This window comes from Diachasmimorpha longicaudata, chromosome 19, assembly GCF_034640455.1.
Source record: "Diachasmimorpha longicaudata isolate KC_UGA_2023 chromosome 19, iyDiaLong2, whole genome shotgun sequence".
Lineage (NCBI taxonomy): Eukaryota > Metazoa > Arthropoda > Insecta > Hymenoptera > Braconidae > Diachasmimorpha > Diachasmimorpha longicaudata.
This window is the reverse complement of record NC_087243.1, coordinates 2,168,755-2,193,592: the sequence shown is the minus strand read 5'-3', so window position 1 is coordinate 2,193,592 and position 24,838 is coordinate 2,168,755. Positions and strand designations below refer to the sequence as shown.

The 24,838-nt window shown below is 36.7% G+C and overlaps 1 protein-coding gene and 1 non-coding gene across 2 annotated transcripts; one reads left to right on the top strand and one right to left on the bottom strand.

Annotated features, from left to right (window-relative positions):
• The first annotated feature begins 677 nt into the window (after positions 1–677).
• On the top strand, positions 678–11,148 carry LOC135171189 (ATP-dependent RNA helicase DHX33). The gene is made up of 5 exons (XM_064137572.1): positions 678–1,033; positions 4,209–4,698; positions 5,594–6,510; positions 10,063–10,339; positions 10,419–11,148. Exons 1-5 carry the CDS (start codon positions 807–809, stop codon positions 10,569–10,571), a joined length of 2,064 nt encoding a protein of 687 aa, XP_063993642.1. The 5' UTR covers positions 678–806; the 3' UTR covers positions 10,572–11,148.
• On the bottom strand, positions 2,887–2,959 carry Trnak-cuu (transfer RNA lysine (anticodon CUU)). Its single transcript has one exon. It is a non-coding gene; the product is annotated as a tRNA-Lys (tRNA).
• Positions 11,149–24,838: the final 13,690 nt, after the last annotated feature.

Sequence of the window (24,838 nt, the reverse complement as noted above, 5' to 3'; positions counted from 1 at the left end):
ATTTTTTTTAATAAAAAAAACCCCGAAAAATGAAAAAAAAACGTAAATTTTGATGGAAAGAGTCAATAACATCCTCAAGATTGTTATTATAAAAAACATTACCTCCCCAGTTTTATTCAAATTTTTATACCGCCCAAATCAAAAAAATTCCCTTAAAATCATCACTTTCAGTCTAAAATTATCCACTTCAACCTTAAAACAACGATTTTTAATAACTTTTAAATTCTCCAAACGACTTTCTCACCTCCCAACTCCCCTAAAATAAACCACCCCAATTTTCCGCACCAAACCCCCCCCAAACCGCATCATAAAACCCCCAAAAAGCCAATCAATCATTTTATTTTCAACAAAATAATTCCAGAAACTCCTTAAACATTTATAATTAACAACAACCGCAATAAAAAACATCCCTCAACATCTCACCCATCAATTCCCCCCCTCAATCAATCAAATCACCCTAATTACCCTCAAAAAATCCAGAAAAACCTCAATTACATTTGAATACTGCAACATTTCCCGCCTTTTTTCTTCAACAAACTCTGCCACTCCATTCGTCCAAAAATCGACTGAAAATCGATCGAATTCGTGGGCCTTGGGCCCCTTGGGCCCCACTCCACTCTCCCCCACACACCCCCCACCGCACCATCGACGTCAGGAGGCGTCGGAGGGGGAGAAACAGCTGTGCGCAGTCGCAGTGTTCAACACGTGTTTGTCCTGTCCACATTGGCCGGGCTCGACATCGTTTTCTGGTGCGATAAAACCGTTAATTATTCATCAAAAGTGCCTCAGGGGTGTTCTAGGGTGTCATGGGGGTGCACGACAGTACAGACTCGAAGTACAACATCTCAAGTTTCTCAAAACTCACCCCAAAACGCCCGAACACAGTGAATTTCTTCGATGGCGGATCGTCCAACAAAATCGCAAAACACGAGGCGTCGGTGGGGCAGGCTAATGGCGTCGGTGAGGGGAGTAAAAGTGGCGGGAATATTCAACTGGAGAGAAAGTCACTGCCGGTCTACAAACATCGAAAAAAGTAATTGCGTTGATTGGAGGGATAATTAAGGTTTGGTGGGAGTTGTTTGAGGGTTGTTACATAACCTTGAGGTAATCGAGAAGATTCGGGGGGAGGTAATTAGGGGGTAATTATGAAATTTCGGGTGTTTTTACCGTTTGATGGTAATTATGGTAGGATTGGGGGGGAAATTGATGGTTTGAGGGATTATTTATTTATTTATTTATTTATTCATTCGTTCAGTCATTTATTTATTGATTTATTGATTAATTAATTAATTAGTTAATTTGCTTATTTATTGATTCACTGATTTATTTATTTTTTCATTCATTTACTTATTTATTTATTTATTTATTCATTTATTTATTTATTTATTTATGGTCATGTGACCCTCAAAGGGGTGGGGTGTAGAGGGGAGGGAAACGGAGTGGCCGAGGGGAATTTGATTGTTTTTTTTTTTTGGGTAAATTCAGTGAAATTTTTTGTTCAATTTTTTTTTTATTGTTTTTGCTTTTATTTTTTTTTGGTGTTCAGGATTTTTTTTAAGGGGTTGGTGGCGATGTTTTTTTATTTATCAGGGTTTTTATGCATTTTTGGGGAAGTATGGGGCAGATCGGTATGAAAAATGTTCGGTTTTTTGTTTTTTTTTTAGTAAATAATTTGTAGTTTTTCGTGAAAATGCGTTTACGTTCCTGAATTTTTGGAAATTTTATTTAGAGACTAGAAAAATTCTGGGGGGTGAAATTTTATGATTAAATAGTAATAAAATTGAATAGTTGACCTTGAAATATATTTCAGAATTTTTAAAAATATTTTCTCTCGAGATGAGTCTAATTAATTACAATTTTTCTCATTTCTAAAATAATTTTAATTAAAGTTTTCCGTATTTTTTATTCTCAGGCCCACAGTCAGTTAATTTAAACAATTTAATTGTTTTTATTTCTAATATCTATAGTAACAAGATTAATAACATAATTCATTTCGGTTTTTTGTTTTTTTTTTATTAAATAATTTGTAGTTTTTCGTAAAAATGCGATTAAGTTCCTGAATTTTTAGTAATTTTCGTGAATTTTGGATAAAGTTAATTTAGAGACTAGAAAAATTCTGGGGGTTGATGAAGTTTTGTCGTTAAATAATAACAAAATTGAAACGTTGATCTTGAAATAGATTTCAGAATTTTAAAAAAATATTTGCTGTGATTTTCTAAAAATTAACGTGAAATGTTTCGCCTGGGGAACGTTAAAAACGGGTAAAGAAAAGTCACGAGGATTTACGATGTTCATTAACTGTTATGTTACTTTTTTATGTTAATTAATTTATGGGGAAAACACAACTTGCGAGAGTTTATGGACGTGACAGCGAATAAAGTGTTGATTGATAGCAAAACATTAAAAAAATTGGAGTGAGAACTTGCGAAACTTGAACTGGAAACGAAATATTTCTTCACTAAAATGATTTTAGTGCACGAAAAAGTAGTTAATTTGTTTCTTATTTTTATATTGTAAATACTAGTTATGTAATTCAATTAAGAGGTCAGGCACTCAATGAAAAATATAACAAATTAATTAAATCGTTATATTTGTTTATTATAGGGACAATTAGCTGAATATTTGATTAAATATTTCAATTTCTGACGTTTCGTTGACCTAAAAATATTTATATTAATATTGTTTAAAAACAATTTGTTGTTTACTCCAATTGCTTATTATACTCTCAAAATTAACAATTAAAATATCCCTCATTATTAACTTCTCATCTCCAAATTCAAAATCTGAAATTACGAAAAATCTAAAACAAAAAAAAAGAGTTTTCATTCTTTTTTTTTTTTTCACTTTTAAATTTTTTATTGTAATCCCCAAAAAACCAAAACTAATCGCCCAACGTGGGGCTCGAACCCACGACCCTGAGATTAAGAGTCTCATGCTCTACCGACTGAGCTAGCCGGGCAATTGCGCTGTGCGTAGCCCAAAAAACCAAAACTATTTTTCTAAAAAAATTAATAAAAATTCTGGTATATTTGCCCTTAAATATTTTATAAAGCCCTTAAATATTTTTCCCAAAAAATTAATAAAAACCCTTATATATCAGCCCTTAACTATTTTTCCCAAAAAATTAATAAAAACCCTTATATATTAGCCCTTAACTATTTCTCCCAAAAAATCCCTAAAAACCCTTATATATTAGCCCTTAACTATTCTTCCCAAAAAATCCCTAAAAACCCTTATATATCAGCCCTTAAATATTTTTCCCAAAAAATCCCTAAAAACCCTTATATATCAGCCCTTAAATATTTTTCCCAAAAAATCCCTAAAAACCCTTATATATCAGCCCTTAACTATTTTTCCCAAAAAATCCCTAAAAACCCTTATATATCAGCCCTTAAATATTTCTCCCAAAAAATCAATAAAAACCCTTACATATCAGCCCTTAAATATTTTTCCCAAAAAATCCCTAAAAACCCTTATATATCAGCCCTTAACTATATTTCCCAAAAAATCCCTAAAAACCCTTATATATCAGCCCTTAACTATTTTTCCCAAAAAATCCCTAAAAACCCTTATATATTAGCCCTTAACTATCTTTCCCAAAAAATCCCTAAAAACCCTTATATATTAGCCCTTAACTATTCTTCTCAAAAAATCCCTAAAAACCCTTATATATCAGCCCTTAACTATATTTCCCAAAAAATCCCTAAAAACCCTTATATATCAGCCCTTAACTATTCTTCCCAAAAAATCCCTAAAAACCCTTATATATCAGCCCTTAAACATTTTTCCCAAAAAATCCCTAAAAACCCTTATATATCAGCCCTTAACTATATTTCCCAAAAAATCCCTAAAAACCCTTATATATCAGCCCTTAACTATATTTCCTAAAAAATCCCTAAAAACCCTTATATATTAGCCCTTAACTATCTTTCCCAAAAAATCCCTAAAAACCCTTATATATTAACCCTTAACTATCTTTCCCAAAAAATCCCTAAAAACCCTTATATATTAGCCCTTAACTATTCTTCTCAAAAAATCCCTAAAAACCCTTATATATCAGCCCTTAACTATCTTTCCCAAAAAATCCCTAAAAACCCTTATATATTAGCCCTTAACTATTCTTCCCAAAAAATCCCTAAAAACCCTTATATATCAGCCCTTAAATATCTTTCCAAAAAAATTAACCAAAACCCTTTCAAATGTTCCAGATTACTAGAAGAAATCCGTAAACACAACAGCCTCATAATAATCGGTGAAACCGGAAGTGGAAAAACCACCCAAATCCCTCAGCTCCTACTCGCCTCTGGTCTCCTCCCTTCATACGGGTGCATTGGAGTGACCCAGCCCCGTCGGGTAGCAGCAGTGAGCATCGCCCGACGAGTGGCACAAGAACAAGGGGTCCAATTAGGCAAACAAGTGGGCTACTGCGTTCGCTTCGAGGACGTCAGCACTACCGACACACGAATAAAGTACCTCACTGATGGTATGATGGTGAGGGAGGCCATGAGAGATGAAAATCTCTCTGACTACGCTATTATTATTCTTGACGAGGCCCACGAGCGTTCGGTACAGACGGATGTACTCCTGGGGGTGGCACGACGGGCCCAGAATCTCCGGAAGCTCAAGGGACAGGCGCCGTTGAAGCTCATTGTCATGTCGGCGACGATGGACGCGGATAAATTTCGGAAATATTTTCAGGTAAAAAATTGAGTCCTGGGGGGGGGAGGGGGTCCTGGGTGGGGAGGGAGTGACTTGCTGGTGATATTCAAGGAAATGCGTCACATTTTGGTGGATGAGGGTTCAAAGAGTTATCGAAATTGGTATAAAATGAAAGAAATGGTTATCATTGATTTAAAAAAAAAGTCACTTTTGATTTTTTTTATTTCTACAGTGAAGGGGGCTTAGCCCCCCCCCCCCCCACTGTATTTTTTCTCATATTTGAGGTTTGAAAAAGTTGTTGAAAATTCGTATAAAATGAAGGAAATATTTATGATTGATTTTGTAAGAGTCACTTTTCCTTTTCTTAATTTCTACCCCTGGGGGGGCGTAGCCCCCCCACTGTATTTTTTTTTCATATTTGACGTTCCAAAAAGTTGTCTAAAATTGGTATAAAATGAGAGAAATGTTTCTGATTTATTACAAAGAAATTCATTTTTCCTTTTCGTTATTTCTGCAGGGGGGGGCTTGGCCCCCCCTATATTTTTTCTCACATTTAACCTCCAAAAATTTTTTCAAAATTCGTATAAAATGAAAGAAACATTTATAACCAATTAAAAAAAACCTTTTCCCTTTCTCAATCCCCACAAAGGGCTGACCCCTCCTTCCGATCCTCACCTTCGCACTCCCCACGAACCGCCTCACATCGCCCTCACAACATAACCCACCATTTACTTCCCTTATTTACCCTCATATCTTCCTCCCGAACATCGAATCCAGTCACTCCCTTCCATCACACCTCCATTTCAACCCCCTCCCCACCTCCCCCTCCCACCCCCTTTAAACACCTAACGCAGCCCTTTCTGAAGTCACCAAAAAAGTTTCACTTTCAAAAATAAACTGACGAATTTTAACCTCGTGATGACCTTCCTTCCAGGCCCCAGTGGTGTACCTGGAGGGCAGACAGTACCCAGTGAGCATCTATCAGACAACACGTCATCAGGATGACTACACCTTCGCCTCGTTGGTGACGTCCTTTAAGATCCATCGAGAGGCACCAGCGAACGAGGACATTCTCGTCTTCCTGACGGGTCAGGAGGAGATCGAGGCTGCGGTGATGACGGCCAGACAAGTCGCCAAACAACTGGAGAAAACAGGGGAACGTTATCCACCCCTCAAGGTATTTCCCCTGTACTCAGCCCTACCGACTCATCAACAACTTGAGGCATTCAAACCCTCACCCCCGGGGATGCGAAAACTCGTGTTATCAACGAACGTCGCTGAGACGTCGGTGACGATTGGAGGAATAAGACATGTAATCGATACTGGAGTCGTCAAAGTCCGAACCCATCATCCAACGACTGGTCTAGACGTTCTCCGAGTCGAGAAGATCTCCAGGGCCCAGGCCTGGCAGAGGACTGGTCGTGCTGGTCGCGAATCCCCAGGAAAATGCTACAGAACCTACACCAGGAATGACCTTGACGAAATGAAGGAAATGCCGATACCCGAAATTCAGAGATGTTCACTAGCTGGTGTTGCTCTTCAACTATTGGCTATTGGAATTGACATCACTACCTTTGATTTCATGGATAAACCACCTGGTGATGCTGTTGATGGTGCCATTGGATGTTTGGAAAAACTTGGTGCTGTCAAGGGTACACCACCACAACTCACTACTATGGGAAGGACAATGTCACTTTTTCCACTTGATCCAAGATTTACTAAAGTTATTATTGCTGCGGTGGAGTACAAGTGCCTTGATGAAGCTTTAACTGTTGTTGCTGTGCTTTCGGGGGAGTCGGTGTTTACGGAACCACCGGCTAAACGAGAACAGGCGCAGGCTGCGAGGGCTAGGTAAGTGATTAGGATGGGGATGGGGATGATGATGGGGGGGGGGGGAAGGGGGTGAGGTATGCGGGGAAGTCGTTTTTGATGTGGGTTTTTAGGGGGTGGGGAGGGGGTGGATTTTTGGGGGGAGGAAGAGACGGGTTTTTGATGCGGGCTTTTGGGGGATGGGGATGAGGATGGGAGGGGGGGGGGGGGTTCAAGGGGTTGAGATATGTGGAGATGTCGTTTTTGATGTGGGGTTTTAGGGGTTGGGGAGGGGGTGGATTTTTTTTGGGAGGGGAGGGGGTGGTTTTTTGATGCGAGTTTTTGGGGGAGGGGGTGGGTTTTTTAATACGAGTTTTTGGAGGAGGGGGTGAGTTTTTTTATGTGAGTTTTTGGGGGGTGAGTTTTTGGGGGAGGGGGTGGGTTTTTTAATACGAGTTTTTGGAGGAGGGGGTGAGTTTTTTTATGTGAGTTTTTGGGGGGTGAGTTTTTGGGGGAGGGGGTGGGTTTTTTAATACGAGTTTTTGGAGGAGGGGGTGAGTTTTTGGGGGAGGGGGTGGGTTTTTTAATACGAGTTTTTGGAGGAGGGGGTGAGTTTTTGGGGTGGGGGTGGATTTTTGATGTGAGTTTTTTTGGAGGAGGGGGTGGGTTTTTTAATGTGAGTTTTTGGGGAAGTGAGGGGGTGGGTTTTTTTAGAGGGGTTGATGCAGGATTTTGGGGGAGGGGTGGGGGTGGATTTTTGGGGGGTGGTTTTTTGATGAGAGTTTTTGGGGTGGGGGGTAAATGCGGGTTTTGAGGCGAGGAGGGGGTGAATTTTTGGGGGAGGGGGTGAGTTTTTTTATGCGGATTTTTGATGTGGGCTTTTGGGGGCGGGTTTTTAATGCGGATTTTTTGGGGGTGGCGAGGGGGAACGGGTTTTTGATGTGCGGGATTCGGGGGGGGAGAGGGTGAAGGCTTAAGGGAGTTTTTAAAATGATTTTTATGTTTTTTTATTGGGGATTATTTCACTCGAGCTCTCACAATAAAAAAAAAACTGTTAAAAGTTTATTTATATTTTTCCATTTTATATTTTTAAACTTCAGTTCTTTTTCGACTTCAATAATTAATCGATAATTTCTCAACAATTTTGAAGATCGAATTATCAATTCTTCATTTGCGTACGTAATTACTAATTTGTTAATAAGATTTTTACCTAGATAATTCAATCGGTGACTAAATGTTTAAATAATTTATTTAAATTATTATTCATTTGATAAGTTACGAGTCGTTTAATGTTATTAACCAATTGACGAGTCGGAAACTTCACTCGTTCACAATTTACGGGTACGACGAACTGAATTCTCACGCAGTAAAGGAATGAATGAGTTATTTTCCGGTTTTAACGTTCGAATAGGGAAATGATAAAGTGGAAAAAGGGGAAAAACGAGGAAATTTTATTTTGAAAAGCTGAGCTTTTCCGGGAAATTCCCTTCGTCGACGTGTGCGTTTTATGAGGGGAGTTGAGTAGATTTAATTCGATTTGAAAGGTCTTATTTTATGCCCTCAGGATGTAAGACGTCAGATTCTCGGAGGCACTTGGAAAAATCGGAAAAACCGGGAAAAGTCGCTTTTCCAGATCGAGAAAAACCGCTTTTGCTGAATTAACAGCAAAGAGGCTAAACAAGAAAAGTGCCTTTTTGTTTTTGATTTGTTTTTTCGGAATATCTCAGAATCTAGGGGAGATAACAAAATTTTTGTTAAGACCTTTTTTGTGGAGGGGATCGAGATCTACAATTTTTGTTATAACACAAATTTTGATATCTTTGTTAGATTCGGAGTTATCGGCCAATAACTGGAGGTCATTCAACTGATCGTTTTACCACTTCCTGAGGGGAATTTTATTGAAAACAAAATTTATTTGTTTATTTATTTCGGAAAAAAAATTATTTTTGGATATTAATTAGTTGTCTAATCGACTAAGTACTCATTGGGGTTGAATTATGTTAATTATACTGCTCTAAAAAATTAAGAAATTAGTTATAACGTTCAGTGAACTCCTTAAAAAATTCTGAACATCAAAAAATTCTACGAAATTATTTATTTAAAAATTTAAAAAAATGAACAATCATTTGTGGAGTTCATTGGAAGGTCATCTGAGGTTCCCTCCAACATCCTCATCCTCAAGAATAATGAGATTATCGTCATTAAAATTTAATTAAACTCCTCTGAGAGTAATTCGACCTAAATTTTTGATAATTAAATTGTTTTTTCAAGTAAATGAAGATTTGGCAAAAATATTTTTTTGATTTGAGTTTATGTGGGGGTGGGGAATGTTCATTAATTTTGAAACATATGATCGATGGAGATTGTCTTCGTCGAGGAAATAAATAAGAATTATTTCTCACGTTTAACGTCGTACCATCGAAATGATGAAATGGGAAAGAGAAGAGACGAGCAAATGATGGGGCAAAAAGTACGAAAACTATGAGATAAAAGGCCCTCTTTAAATGATCGATATCTCGTGACCCAACGAGAGTCTTTCAGCGAATCAGCATTTATTTCATGTCATGAAATAATGTCTTTAACAAGAAAAAAATTGTAAAATTTCGTTCGAGTTTTTGCTGGCGAGTGGGAACTTTGTGATCGTTGGATTTTGGGATTTTTTGATTTTTGGATTTTGATTGGAAATTGGGTGGAATCGTCTGAAACGTGAAATTACGATATTCGATACTCGACGATTGAATTGATTAATTAGTTTCTGTAAATTCAGATCAGGTTGAAATGGATTTTATTGAATATCTCGAAAACTATCGAACCTATTTCGATGTTCCACCTCTCGAAATATTGGTCTCGAAGTACTCCACCTCGATCAATCAAAATATCATTCCCTATTGATATCAATTTTTCCAGTTTTCAATTTGTTTAGGAACAGAGTCGACTTTTTTGATTTCAACAAAATCGATTCTCTCCAATATCTCGAAAACAATCGAACCGATTTCACCGTTCCACCTCTCAAAACATCCCCCTCAAAACCCCCCACCACCCCCACCCAAAAATCTCCCCCCATCCCCATCAAACATCCGCCATATTTCAATTTTTCTATTTAAAAAAAAAAATTGTTTATCAACTCGTCAATTGAAAAGTCACATTTTTATTATTTTAAACCCCCAAAATAATCATTCACCCCCTTTTACAATTGAAAAGTCACATTTTTCTTGTTTCAAACCCCCAAAATAATCACTCACCCCCTCTTAAAATACAAAAAATCCCATTTTTTTGGTTTTAAACCCTCGAAATACTCACTCACCCCCTTTAAAATCCGAAAAATCCCTTTTTCTTGCTTTAAACCCCCCAAATAATCGTTCACCCCCTTTTACATCCGAAAAGTCACATTTTTTTGGTTTTAAACCCTCGAAATAATCGTTCACCCCCTCTTACCCTCCAAAAAATCCCTTTTTTCTTCTTTTAAACCCCCAAAATAATCACTCACCCCCTCTTACCCTCCAAAAAATCCCATTTTTCCTCTTTTAAACCCCCAAAATAATCACTCACCCCCTCTTACAACCGAATAATCTCACCCCTTCGACAATCCCACAGATTCTCCTCCCCCGAAGGCGACCACGTCACCCTCCTCAACGTATACCGAGGCTACACAACCGCCACCCAGAAAAAGCTCTGGTGTCACGACAATTTTCTCCACCCCAGGAACTTGGAATACGCCACCGAGGTGCGCAAACAACTCGCTGGATTAGCAGAGAGGGCTAATTTGGAGAGTGGAAGCTGCGGTACCAACACCGAGTCATTAAGAAAATCATTACTCGAGGGCCTCTCCGATAATCTCGCTGAACTCCAACGAGACAACACTTACGTTACCGTAATTATCAACTTCATTATGCCTTAATTACTAAAAATCCCTTCTCAAGGTCGTTCGATAAATTATTGATTGGTTACAGCTGAGCACGAGACAACCGGTTGCCATTCACCCCTCGTCGGCTCTGCACCCCCTGAGACCTCAGCTCGTTCTGTTCACCGAAGTCGTGGCAACAGGAAGATGTTATCTCCGGAATCTCTCCGTCATCGAGTCGTCGTGGATTACGACGAAGTGATTGTTTAACGGGGATTGTTTACGGATATTGTTGATCGATGTCGAGGGCGGGGTTTTGGGGCGGAAAATTGTCGTTTCTGGGGATTTTTTTGGGGGAAAATTTTAGTGAATTGATGAGGATGTCGTGCCATTTTTAAAGGAATGTTTCAGTTTTTAAATTGATTTTTTTGTTTATATTAATTTAATTTAATTGACATTGATTGAATCATGGAAAAGCTCATTTTTCTTCCAGTAACGGTATTTAAGTCTTAATTTGTTAATTAAATTCGTTTTATATTTTTTTTTTAAAGAAAATTATATTTCACTTTCGTATTAAGATCGCGTTTTTATGCAAAAAATTCTCGTTTTCTGGGGATTTTTTAAGTGAATAAATTTTTTTTCAATCGATAGTTTTTCCATTTTGATAAATAATTCAAAGAAACGGCTTCGTATTAATTTTTTTATTAATAAATATGTGAAATAATAAATATATTCTGAGTGATGAGGGAGTGATAGTCTCGGTTTGAGTGAAATGTAAATTGTTTATATCTTGATTTTTGTATACATTCGATATTTTAATAATAAAATTGTTAAAATAATAGATTGAATTCTCATTTATTAATATTCATAAATTTATGACGTTAATAATATCTGTAATTATTGCGTTTTAATTGTTTATTGAATTCATGAAGATGTCATACCATTTTTAATGGAAATGTTTCAGTTTTTGAATTGATTTTTTTGTTTATATTAATTTAATTTAATTTTCATTCATTAATCCATAGAAAACCTATTGTTCCTTCCACTAACAATATTTAAATCTTAAATTGTTAATTAAATTCGTTTGATATTTTTTTTATAACAAAGTTATATTTCACTTTCGTATCAAGATCACGTTTTTATGCAAAAAATTCTCGTTTTCTGGGAATTTTTTAAATAAATAATTTTTTTTTAATCTAGAGTTTTTCCATTTTGATAAACAATTCAAAATAACGGTTTTACGTGACCTCGTATTAATAAGAATATTAATAATAAATATATTCGTGATGAAGGAGTCGATAGTCTCGATTTCAACGAAACAAAAATTGTTTATATTTTCATTTTCTATACATTCGATATTTTACCAATAAAATTGTTAAAATAAAACATTCTCTTTCCATTAATCCATCTTCATAATTTTATACCGTTAACAACACCCGTAATTATGATTATAAATCTCATTTGTTAATTAAATTCACGAAGATAAAATTTCAAATAAAAATATTCAATTTTTAAATCCATTCTTCAATTAATAAAAACACATTAGAAACCGGTTTTTCTTCAACAAATGCGTTCACATCACTTCCTATCATATCTCCTCCTCATAAACAAATTAATTATTTAACAAATGATGTGTTTAAACCCCTTCAACTCAACTTTTGCACGTCATAAACACAAAAAATCGTCTCTTTTTCTTCAACAAAACATTTTATTTATTTAACATTCCCAACGTTTTTATTAATAAAACCAATAGCGTTAAATATGTAAACAATATTCAACAATTCCCCCAAAAATCTAAATCCCACTTCCCCCAATTATCATTTATCAATCTTAATTATTTAATTAAATTAAAATTCTTTCGCTGTTTTCCTTCCAAAAAATTACGTTTCACGTTTCCTCAAACCTTTTAATTATTAATTAATTAACCGTAGGGTCGATCGAGTGATAAACAATTGAATTACTCCCTCGAGAGCAAAAACAATACAACAATTTGTCGTTCCATGAATTAATTATTGTTTAAATCCGTTTATTCTGCCCTCACATTTTGTCGATAAATTCGATGAAACAAAACATCGGATTCATTTCCCTCGATGCGATATTCATCCCTTGTTTTCACAGACAACAACCCCCTGATGTTATTTTTAAACTACCAAAAACCATCGCAAAATCACCAGTGGAATCAATTTCATTATTCAATACATTCAACAGGTAGTTCCCCCCCCTTTCCCCTCCACGCAAACGTATCAAAATGTTTTTATTTTATACCCCAACGTCTGTTTACCCAGTCGTTTATTTTTAATTAGCGAATTCCAGGGGATTAATGAACCCCAGAATTTTCATGAGCTTTAAAACCACCCGCAAGGGGTTGTGAATAATTGCGGAATGAATTTTTGAGGTTTTAAAAAATTGGGAGTGGGGTTTGTTAATAATTTATGAGGAAGTAATTTTTTTTATTAAAGAAATGGATTTTTGGAGATGATTAATATTTATTTGGATAAATTGGAATTTTGAAAGGGAACGAGAGTTTTAAGTGTTTGGGAGTAATGTTTATTGATAGTTTATATAAAGACAGTTTTAAAAAAATAAAAATAAATTTTTTAGAGTCGATTAATATTTATTTAAATAAATTATAATTTTGGGGAAAATGTAATTTCGGAATTTGAGTTGTATTTGAGAGTGAAAGAGAGTTTTAAATAATTGGGAGTAATGTTTATTGATAATTTATAAAAAGACAGTTTTTTAAAAATAAAAATTAATTGTTTAGAAGCGATGAATATTTATTTAAAAAATAATAATTTTGGGGAAAATGTTATTTAGTAATTTGAGGTGTATTTGGGAGTGAAAGAGAGTTTTAAATAATTGGGAGTAATGTTTATTGATAATTTATAAGAAGGCAGTTTTTGGAAAATGAAAATTAATTGTTTAGAGGTGATTAATGTTTATTTAAATAAATTATAATTTTGGGGAAAATGTTATTTAGGAATTTGAGTTGTATTTAGGAGTGAAAGACAGTTTTAAATAATTGGGAGTAATATTTAATAATAATTTATAAGAAGGTAGTTTTTTAAAAATGAAAATCAATTGTTTAGACTCGTTCCACATTTATTTAAATGAAAAAGAGAGTTTTCAGTAATTGTGAATATTATTTATTAATAATCCACGAAAAGTTCATTTTTTTACAACAAAATTCTGTCGTTGAGCTTCGTTCCTTAGTTATTTTAAACAAATTATAATTTCTTCGAAAATGTAATTTTAATGAACTGAATTATATTGAAGAAAAAAAGTGAAGTTTAAAAAATTATGAATAATAGTTATCATCAATTCCCGAAAAATCATTGTTTTTACAATAAAAATCTTTCCCTCCCCCTCATTTATTTGAAAAAATGATAATTTCGTCTTAAATATAATTTCAATAAATTGAATTCAATTTTAAAAGAAGCGAATTTTCAAAAATTATAAATAATTGTTATTATTAATTCCCCAAAAATCATTTTTTTACAATAAAAATCTCTTCCTCCCCCTCATTCCCCATTTATTTAAAAAAAATTATAATTTTGTCGAATATACGATTTCAATAAACTCAATTATATTTAAGAAAAAAAAAAGAGTGTTTACAAATTGTGATTAATATTTATTAATTTAAAAAAATCATTTTTTTAGAACAAAAATCACTCTCGACCCCTCCCTTTCCATTTCTTTAAAAAAAAAATGATAATTTCATCCAAAATATAATTTTAATAAATTGGATTAAACTAAACAAAAACGAATTCTTAAAAATTATGAATAATCGTTTTTATTAGTTTCTCACAAACAATTCTTTTACAATAAAAATCTCTCTCTCCCCCTCATTCCCCATTTATTTAAAAAAAATTATAATTTTATCGAAAATACGATTTCAATAAACTCAATTATATTTAAGAAAAAACAACGAGTGTTTACAAATTGTAATTAATATTTATTAATCACTTAAAAAAAATCATTTTTTTTAGAACAAAAATCACTCTCGACCCCTCCCTTTCCATTTCTTTAAAAAAAAAATGATAATTTCATCCAAAATATAATTTCAATAACTCAAATGTTTCCCCTTTTCTACCCCTTCCTCTCACCCAATTCCCCCCACCTAAAAAATCATCAAACCACCCCTCCACCCCCACAAACCCCCAAACAATCTCTTCCCATTAATTAAAAAATCCTCAACACAACTCATTAAAAAATCTAATTTCCGCGTCACCAAATCCCCAAAATATCCATTCAAAAATCTTCTCTAAATTCCCCTCAAAAAACTATTCAATTAACAAAATTAAATTTACCCCCCCCCCCCCGCAACTCCTTTCCTCCCCAAAAAACCTCGAACCCCTTCCACCCCACCCCACTATCCCTCCACTGACTGAATACCTCTAACCCCTCCCCGAGAACGAAAAAAACTTTTCCGGAAAGACGTTCACCACAAACTCCCACCCCCCCACCCCCCACCCCCTGAAAATCCAAACATCCCCTTGAATAGCCATTCCCCCGGTCGTAAAAAGGGACTTGATGATCTACAAAAATGAACTCTCAACCAAAAGAAATCCCCTTTCCGACTATCATCCCCCGAACAAGACTTTCTCATTAACGGGGTGCAATTGACTGCTAAATAATTTCATACATTCTCCCTCAAACACCCCTAATGGAGAAACCCGAGAAACCTTTCACCCGTTCATTTTTCCCTCCACAAAAAAACAAAAAAAAAAAAAAAAAAAAAAAAAACTACCCCCCACCCCCCACCCCCAATTGAAGAAGCCATCACTGGTCTCATAACGAATTAATAACTCGTTTCCATTCACCCCTAAACACAACATCACCCAGAAATATAAAAGACCTCATTCCCATTCGACTCATCCCCCATTTTCCAGAAGACACCCCCCACCCCCTCCAACTCACCCCCCGGCAACCCCTTGATCCACGGGATTCATTCCCCCCCCCCTCCCCCCCTCCATTGCCCTGTTGAAGCAACTCTGAAGGATTCTGAATGATTTATACCCTTCGGTAAACATCGTCTAGGGGTTTCAACCCCTGAAAGATCGTCCACTTTAAACTTTTCATTCAACTTTGTTTATTTTACGTGAACACCAGCTTCCACTGCATCAGATATTCAGTACGAGGGGCAATAAAATATTTGTTGAATGACAGAAGTCATTTTTATGGGGCCCAGGATGTGGGGGGGGAGGGATGAAAAAGTCCTGCTGATACGTTTCGATTTGCGGGGGTGCAACAGGTGGTGCGAGGGGTGATTGAAAAATTGATGAGTTGGATTCCGGTGGTGGGGTGCGATGGGCCTCGATGGAGATGATTGTGGGGAGTGCGATCGGTTCCGATGATTTCTGGGATTGTTGGGTGGTGGGGGAGGTGAGGTAATGGGGGTTGGGGGGATTGAGGAGTGGGGGAAGGTCGGGGGACGCTGAGGTGCCGACTGTGGGGTTCTATGGGATGGGATGGGTTCGAGGGGATAGTTTTTGAGGGATAACTTTGAAACTAAGAGAGATAGCGAAATTGTTGTAATGACTTTTGTTGTAGAACTTGATTTGCGGTATAAAAAAGGTTATAATCAAAATTTTGCTATCTTTCTTAGATTTTCCCAAAAAACTAATCAATAGTCAACAGTCAGCGATTTCGTAGGATGGGACTGGTTTTGAGGGGGTAGTTTTTGAGCGATAACTCTGAATCTAAGAGAGATAGAGAAATTGTTGTTATAACATTTATTGTAGAACTTGATTTTTTTCATAAAAAAGGTTGTAATCAAAATTTTGCTATCTTTCTTAGATTTTGAGATTTTTCGAAAAAAATAATCAGTCAAAAGTGGTTTTGTAGGATGAGGCTGGTTTTGAGGGTTTAGTTTTTGAGCGATAACTTGTAATCTAAGAGAGATAGCCATATTTTTGTAAGGACTTTTGTTGTAGAACTTGATTTGCTGCGTAAAAAAGGTGATAATCAAAATTTTGCTATCTTTCTTAGATTTTGAGATTTTCCGAAAAAACTAATCAGTCAAAAGTGGTTTTGTAGGATGGGGCTGGTTTTGAGGGTTTAGTTTTTGAGCGATAACTTTGAATCTAAGGGAGATAGAGAAATTGTTGTTATAACATTTATTGTAGAACTTGATTTGCTGTATAAAAAAGGTTTTAATCAAAATTTTGCTATCTTCCTTAGATTTTGAGATTTTTCGAAAAAACTAATCAATAGTCAAAGTGGGTTTGTAGAATGAGGCTGGTTTTGCGGGTTTAGTTCTTCAGCGATAACTTGTAATCTAAGAGAGATAGCGATATTTTTGTAATGACTTTTGTTGTAGAACTTGATTTGCTGCATAAAAAAGGTTATAATCAAAATTTTGCTATCGTCCCTAGTTTTTGAGATTTTCCTAAAAAACTAATGAATATTAAAAAGTCCGTGATTTCGTAGGATGTGTTCTCTAGAGTTTATTTTCTCAACTAAAATAAAATAAACTACAAAATAAATATTAAAATATTTGTCGAAGGGTAGAACGTCATTTCGATGGAGCCAGTCACGTCGGACATGGATAGCAGCTCAAGCCCAATTCATGCTGATCCCTACCGATTGTCAAGGGTGCAACAGGTGGAAGGGGTGTGGGGGTAGTCGAGGGATTGAAAAATTTATCCGTTGAATTGCGATGAGTCTCGATGCAGATATTCGCTGGTACTCCATCTGTTCCCAAGGATTTCTTTAATTGTTTGGGGGTTGAAACTTCAGTTGATGATGTCATTTTTATTAAAACCATCAAATTATAATAGTTTAATTGTCCTTTCAACTCACAGAAAATTAATAAAAAATTGTTTAGGGGTTGAAAATTGTTGATAGTGTTTATGGGGGTTGAAACTTCAGTTGATAATGTTATTTTTATTAAAATCACCAAATTATAACAATTTAATTAACAGTTTAATTGTCCTTCAACTCACAGAAAATTAATGAAAAATTGTTTAGGGGTTGAAAATTGTTGATAGTGTCGACAGGGGTTGAAACTTCAGTTGATAATGTTATTTTTATTAAAATCACCAAATTATAACAATTTAATTAACAGTTTAATTGTCCTTTCAGACCTCAAAACATTAATGAAAAATTGGTTAGGGGTTGAAAATTGTTGATAGTATTGACGTGGGTTGAAAGTTCAGTTGATGATGTCACTTTTATTAAAATCACCACATTATAATAGTTTAATTGTCCTTTCAATGCTCCAAACATTAATGAAACGTTCTCCAGGAGTTGAAATTTATTAAAATTGTTTCAGGAGTTGAAATTTGTTGAAATTGTTTCCAGGAGTTGACACTCGTTGATTCAGGATTATTTCTATTGAAGAGGAGTATCTTCAGTTGATGATGTCAATTTTAGTGAATTTTCCACAGAGAAAGTTCCCACGGCTGCGGTTAAACTGTCCAGACCTTCACTGGTTTCAACAACAATTAACTCGCCTTTTCAACTCCGAAAAAATCAATGCAACATTCTCCAGGAGTTGAAATTGATTAAAATTGTTTCCAGGAGTTGAAACTCGTTGAAATTATTTTGAACACTTGAAACTGGTTGAAATTCAATAGTTGAAACTTGTTGAAATTATTATCAACAGTTGAAACTTGTTGAGATTGTTTTTATGAGTTGAAACTTTTGGAAATTACTTTCAACATTTGAAACTGGTTGAAATTCAATAGTTGAAACTTGTTGAAATGATTTTTAACAGTTGAAACTTGTTCCCAGCAGTTGGCACTCGTTGAAATTATTTTCAACACTTGAAAGTTGTTGAAATTATGTTCAACAGTTGAAAGTTGTTGAAATTCTCTTCGGAAGTTGAAACTTGTTGAAATTATTTTCACTAGTTGAACTTGTTCCCAGCAGTTGACACTCGTTGAAATTATTTTCAACACTTGAAGTTGTTCTCACCAGTTGACACTCTTTGAAATGATTTTCAACAGTTGAAACTTTTTCAAATCATTTTCAACCCTTGAAATTGTCCTCAACCCTTGAACCTCCTTAAAACACTCTCCCCCAATCAACCCTCCCTAAAATTCCCCTCCCCACCCGACCCCCTGAACCCATCTCCACCATCTGACCCCCCAGTTGATGACACCCCACCCTCAACCTCCCAATTAAATTCTCCCTTCAACCCCAACAAACCCACCCCTCCCCCCTCACTTTCCACCCCACTCTCACATTCATTTCCTCCTCTAAAATAATTCTTCATGACCACAACTCACTTCCCTCCATCTCACCCCATCATCCCCCGCTCCATCAACTCCAGGTTGATGACACCTCCATCAACTCCAGGTTGATGACACCTGTTCAGTTAATAAACCCCATAATTCACGTAAATCCAGTCCATACTCTTGTCATGAACGTAATCCCAACCGCAGGAAAGAATTATTGACGACTTGATCATCGACGCTATCGCCCGAATGACCCGGGATAGACTAATTAAGACGTTAATGACTCCCTCAATGATTGGATTGTCCTTCACTCGGTTCACCAGCTCCACCTCCAGGATGCCATCATCAATTCCTTTAATCCTCGACGAGTCGCTGTTTCTCCCGACACGTTCCGATCCCACCCCCTTAAATACCTCACCCCCAACCCCCTCACCACCCCCACCCCCACCCCCTGACGTCACTAATTCCGCGGACTCCGGGAGATTTCCTGAAGACTTTTCCACTGGTCCACTGACACTATCAACCCCTCCACCCCCGGACCCCACTCTCACCCCTCCCCCAGGGGGTGGGGGTTGCGTTTCGACGGAATTGAAAATTTTCAAAATTTTTTTTGCGATGCAAATTCCGATATTCACTTCGTCCGGGTACTTCAGGTAAATCTGACGAGTTTGATCCAACCAATTCACCCCAGGGTGGGAGACACTTCGAGATGTCACCCCTGACTCCACTTTTTCATTATTAAATGATAATAAAAAAAGGAGGAACAGGAGTTGAGTAATTTTCATGATTTTTTTTTTTTTTTTTTGATTTTTAGGTTTCGATGGAGCACTAACAGCTGCTGATGGACAACTGCAGGTCTGGGATTTGGGGGGCGGAAAGTTTGTGGTCGAAATGGGGAACTGTAATGAGGGTCATTAGGACAGTTGAGTGAGTAAGTGATTAACTGAGTCGTTGAAGTGGAGGGGGGAGGGGAGGGGGTGGTGCGTTTCTCTTTTTGGTTTTTATTCGGTTGGAATTTGGTGATGGGGGAATTTTTGATTTTATGGGATTTGGGGAGAGGGGGGGGGGTGGGGAGTTGGTGATTTTAGTTGAGTTAGGGGATGAGGAGTTTTTGGAAAAATTGTTATGTGAAATATAGGATTTAATGGGGGGTAAAGATGATTTTTTAGTAATTTTTTAATTAATTTTTGGGGGAATTAAATAATGGAAAAAATATTTATTTGGGAATTTGATGATTTTAGTTGATTTTTGTGATGAGGAATTTTTGGGAAAATTGTTTTGTGAAATATAATTTTTAATTGAAGACATAAATGATTTTTAAGTATTTTTTAAATTAATATTTGGAGAAATTAAATAATGGAAAAAATATTTATTTGGGAATTTGATGATTTTAGTTGATTTTTGTGATGAGGAATTTTTGGGAAAATTGTTTTGTGAAATATAATTTTTAATGGGGAATAAAAATGATTTTTTAGTAATTTTGTTATTAATTTTTGGGAGAATTAAATAAAGGAAAAGATATTTATTTGGAAATTTGATGATTTTAATTAATTTGTGTGATCAGTAGTTTTTGGGGAAATTGTTGCTAATTGTTACGTGAAATATACTAATTAAAAGAATTTTTAATACCGAATAAAAATAGTTTTGAAATCATTTTCAATAAAAATAATTTTCAAAGTTCATTTTATTGCTAATAAAACAATCCAGGAAAATTGTTACTGATTATTAATTAAAACCCACCATTTAGTTTTGCTTATTTGTCACTAAATTGTCCGGAAATTAGTGACGCATTCGGTAAAATTTACAAATAAAAATAATTTATAATAAAAAAAAAATTCAAAGTCAATGTTAACGCAAATAAAATAATCGAAGGGCCGTTCATTAGACATCTAATTACATAGCGATCGCCGATTTCATTAAATTTTTCAAATTTAATTGATTTGATTTTTCAAAAATTTCAAATTTGATTTCATTTTTCAAAAATTTCAAATTTGATTTGATTTTTCAAAGATTTTAAATTTGTTATCGCACTCATTCCCTGAAAGAGAAAAAATTAATTAAGAGATTTCGTGTTTTTATCATTCCATGACGTGCCACAAATGACGTCATGTCATCACATGATTCGAAAATATTTTACTCTCGTGGGACCGACAATATTTAGTCTTTCAGGGACTGAAAAGTGCGATTCGATCGCACCTTCAGTCCTCAGAGTAATAAAATGTGACGTCACAAGTTTCGATCTTAAGTGATAGAAATCAAAATCCCCCGAAATCGACGAAATCTCGTGATTTCCCCGATTTCAGTCTTAATGACGCAGTAATTTCGAAAATGAATGACCCGAAGTTTCTCCGAAAATGGACATTTCATGTCCCCACTCACTGATAATCATCACTGACCCTTAAACAATTGATGTTAATTACAATTTAATATTAAACCCCTGTCTTATCGCTCCTCCTAATTAATGTTTTCCCTTGATTATGGTTGTGACTAACTTTTGTACTGCACAAAGGCTTCTCTCATTAATTTCCTCATTTCCCTATTTCTTTTTCCTAAATCCACGTGACAGACCTAACCTTAAAATTCGAGATTGCGCCTTTTTTTTGACACGTCAAAAAATTTATGATCTTCAACGGTCGGTTCCAAAGTTCCATAACATTGTTTTACATTCGTTCAAATATCACATTCAATTTTGAATTTCCTAGAGTTGTAAATTCTAGGAATTTATCCTCTACAGACTGATATTTTCGAATATATACTCCACCCTGAGGTTTTCTTTGTGTAGTTGTTTTATGTGTTAATGTTTAATCGAGTAGAACTTGATATAATTGACACACAATATTTTTTATTCGAAATTTAACATCCTTTTGTAAAAAGGACATACACCTCAAATCTCGAATCGAATCGAACATATCGAAATTCCGTAACACTTATTCGTGATTGGTAGATACATTCACAGCGGCAAAATTTGAATTTCACAAGTACACAAGTATCAAGTAAATCAAGTCAAAGGATGAGTTAATTAGTAGAAAATAAAAACTTAGTTAGAAAATGGAAATGAAACAAGTTACTCATCAAATGTGAATATCTATATCTTATCGAAACTCCTGTATTTTCCAAGTCGTCTTACAGCTTCAAGACATTTAAAATTTTGCATGTTGCCTACAAGTGGGAAATAGATCAGCTGTGAATATATCAGCAATTTTTAAAGATCCATGTTTACGAAATGATGACGTGTTCAACGTCATACGCGATTACTTCAGGATCATTTTGGTATAATTATTTTGAATTTAAATATTACATTGACTTTTTATATCCCTATAATTCAACTGCTCTACTCATACAGTAGTTAAAATAAGGTGCGCTCACCGCAAATGTGACTTAAATAAAAAATATCACAACAATTAAGATTAACCAAATCGCGCGCGGTGGCGCGCGACTATGTCTCGTATTTACAAAAAGGAAAGGTGGACTATAACACGGAAAGAAGAGAACGGATCTGCGTCGAGATGTTCCTACAATGATGATCGCGACAACACCGACGATGAAAAATTATAGGAGTGGGAAAATGAATTTGAAATATTTGAGGGTCGAGGAGAAGAAGGCAATAATCCTGCTAATAAAACAATTGTAGTAGGCTGGAAAATGATAAGTGCAGTGTACAATATAATATTCGGGGAAAAGAATCTATAAGTAATCCCACGCGCAGAGTTTACCGTCAATAAAACGATTAGAGCGATTAAACGATTAAAAAGGTACTGAAAAATATAATGAGCAATATTCCGAACACCCCTGGCAGGAGATGAGGAATGGCCGACAGTCGGCCAACTGTCGGCCAGCATTGGCGAAATGTCGGCCCACTGTCGGTCATTCATCATCTCCTGCCAGGGACATTCGAAAGAATTCTATGATTTTATGACATTTGGCCAATGCTGGCCGACAGTTGGCCGACTGTCGGCCATTCCTCATCTCCTGCCAGGGACATTCGAAAGAATTCTATGATTTTATTGGACTCTAAGGAATGTTTGAACATTTTAAGTTTTATAGATTTATTGAAGAATTTGCTCAAGGAAAAAATTTTAATTGTAGAAAAGAAAATGGGAATTGAAAAATTGGAAAGTAAGAAATATATCTCGCTTGTTTGACACGAAACAAATATTTAAGACCGAACAGAGGGTAAATATGGAATAAATAAACCGATGCAGACGATGATTTAATTAAATGATTGATAACGAAAGTCATCAGGATGGTCAAGTGATCCTCATTCGGAGATGATGGGCGTCTATTAACTCTCGTGACCGAACACATGACGCGCAATGCATCACGTCTGAGGCGCAGGGATGACCTAACGTCCGAAGGGCACGAGGTTTACGATTACCTCATGATGGAGGAATGTCCCCCAGGAATTCGTTATTCCCCGGATTTCAGAGGCGACGCACACTCCGGACATTATCTCCCTTTTATTGATATGATATCGGTATGAAATGTTTTATTCGTCAAGATGACTCCGCTTTATTAAAATGCAAAAACGTCGGGATCTTTTATTGGAATATGAGGAACAAAATAAGTGCAGTATCGGGAAAAATTATGGGGATGTCCCGAGTGTAAAAATGATAATGTGTCGAATATGATAGACAGATGTCCTCCGTATTTTATTAAGATGGTACTAGGGCTATAAGATTATATTGAAGTCGTAGTGTAGTCGCTAATTGTGAGGAAACCCCGCAAATAGACATGGATTGGTACAAGAATGGAAGCCTGTTCCATAAAAGCACTTAGAGGGTCATATTTTGTGGGGTTATGAGGCCCCCAGATGTGACAGGCGGAGATGGTTGCAGCCAGCGAGGTCCAGGGATGCTAGTACCACGTGACGCCATTAGGGCCCAGTGCAGGTTTGAGAAGAGAGACAGGGTCAGAGTTGGTTTTGAGCGACGATAGACGATAGACGCGAGGTTAGACGATTATGACTTAGACGTTATGTTTGTGTGAGCCGACGTAGGGCCGACGTTCCTTCGATAGTTAAGTTGGTGAAATATTATTGAGAGGAGTTGAGGGGGGTTGAGGGCAGGGGGTAGGGGTTTGGAGGGCGCCGACGGTGAGCCGACATAGGGCCGACGTTCCTTCGATAGTTAAGTTGGTGAAATATTATTGAGAGGAGTTGAGGGCACGGAGTAGGGGTTGGGCGGGAGCCGACGGTGAGCCGACATAGGGCCGACGTTCCTTCGATAATTAAGTTGGTGAAATATTATTGAGAGGAGTTGCCGACGTAGGAGATGAGACGGGGCCGACAATCGGCCGATACTGGCCCAATGTCGGTCAATACTGGCCGAGCCTCGGCCCACTGTTGGCCGTTCGTCGTCTCCTACTAGGGATCCCCAAGCTCTGCCGCCAGTCTAGAACCACTATTACCTTACCTCGGCCGAAGCCTGGCCCACCCTCGGCCCAACTTAATTCCCCTTAAAAACCAATTTTCATCTCCCTAATTTTTATTTAAAAACCGAATTCTTCAAACACATTCAAATTAAATTCAAAACACTTCAACAACCCCATTACAAAACAACATTTCGTTAAAAAAAAAAATCTCCAACGTCCCCCAAAATTCAACTCCCAGACATTTTTCCAAAAACCATCTCCCCCCTCACACCCCCTAAAACCCTCAAAATTTTCAACCCCCTCTTCCCTCTCCCTCATCCCCTACCCATCATCCCCAGATTACCATCGTCTCCTCAAGGTAACCCCCACCCCCCTTCCACCCCTACCCCTCACCCCCAAAAAACAAGACCCGCACGACAAAAGATGGGGAATTTTTTCTTCTCACGATCATCCGGACGATTCCCCTGAAAAAACCCTGATAACCCCCACGTACATCCCCGTCTCCTGCTCGGGCCGAGACCCCAGGGGGTGGATATACCCCACCAAGTGGATGCTCCTACCCAAGGAAGTGATGGTGACTAAAGGAAAGTGGTGAATCCTTCCCAGAAATACGAGAAGGTGACGGAGATGTGCGATGGAAGAGGAGACGTGAAGAGCGCCGATGACCGGGATTGGCGAGGGTTGCCGTGGTGGTATCGATCGACGTGGGTTGCTTCCCTCCCTCCCTCCCCCACCCCACCACGACCACACACGGACGAAAATATATTCCCCGAGTATTGGTGAGTTGATGTGAGTAGAAAAGCCCCGGCTCCGGCGTCGGCGCATCAACCCCATCATCCACATCCTCAGCAGCACTGGCACCCTAAACTGTATACGTTCATCCCTGGGATTGGTTTAGTTGTATACCGTGAGTATAGGGATGTGAATTTGTCGCGGCAGTTGTGTCCTGCGGTGCCTGGGAGACGGTTCACCCCCT

Bases quoted from the DNA above. Each gene is read 5' to 3' on its own strand.
- LOC135171189 (XM_064137572.1), top strand. From the start codon at position 807: ATGGGGGTGCACGACAGTACAGACTCGAAGTACAACATCTCAAGTTTC. The intron at 1,034-4,208 runs GTAATTGCGTTG...CAAATGTTCCAG, and splicing joins GTCTACAAACATCGAAAAAA to ATTACTAGAAGAAATCCGTA. The intron at 6,511-10,062 runs GTAAGTGATTAG...ACAATCCCACAG, and splicing joins GCGCAGGCTGCGAGGGCTAG to ATTCTCCTCCCCCGAAGGCG.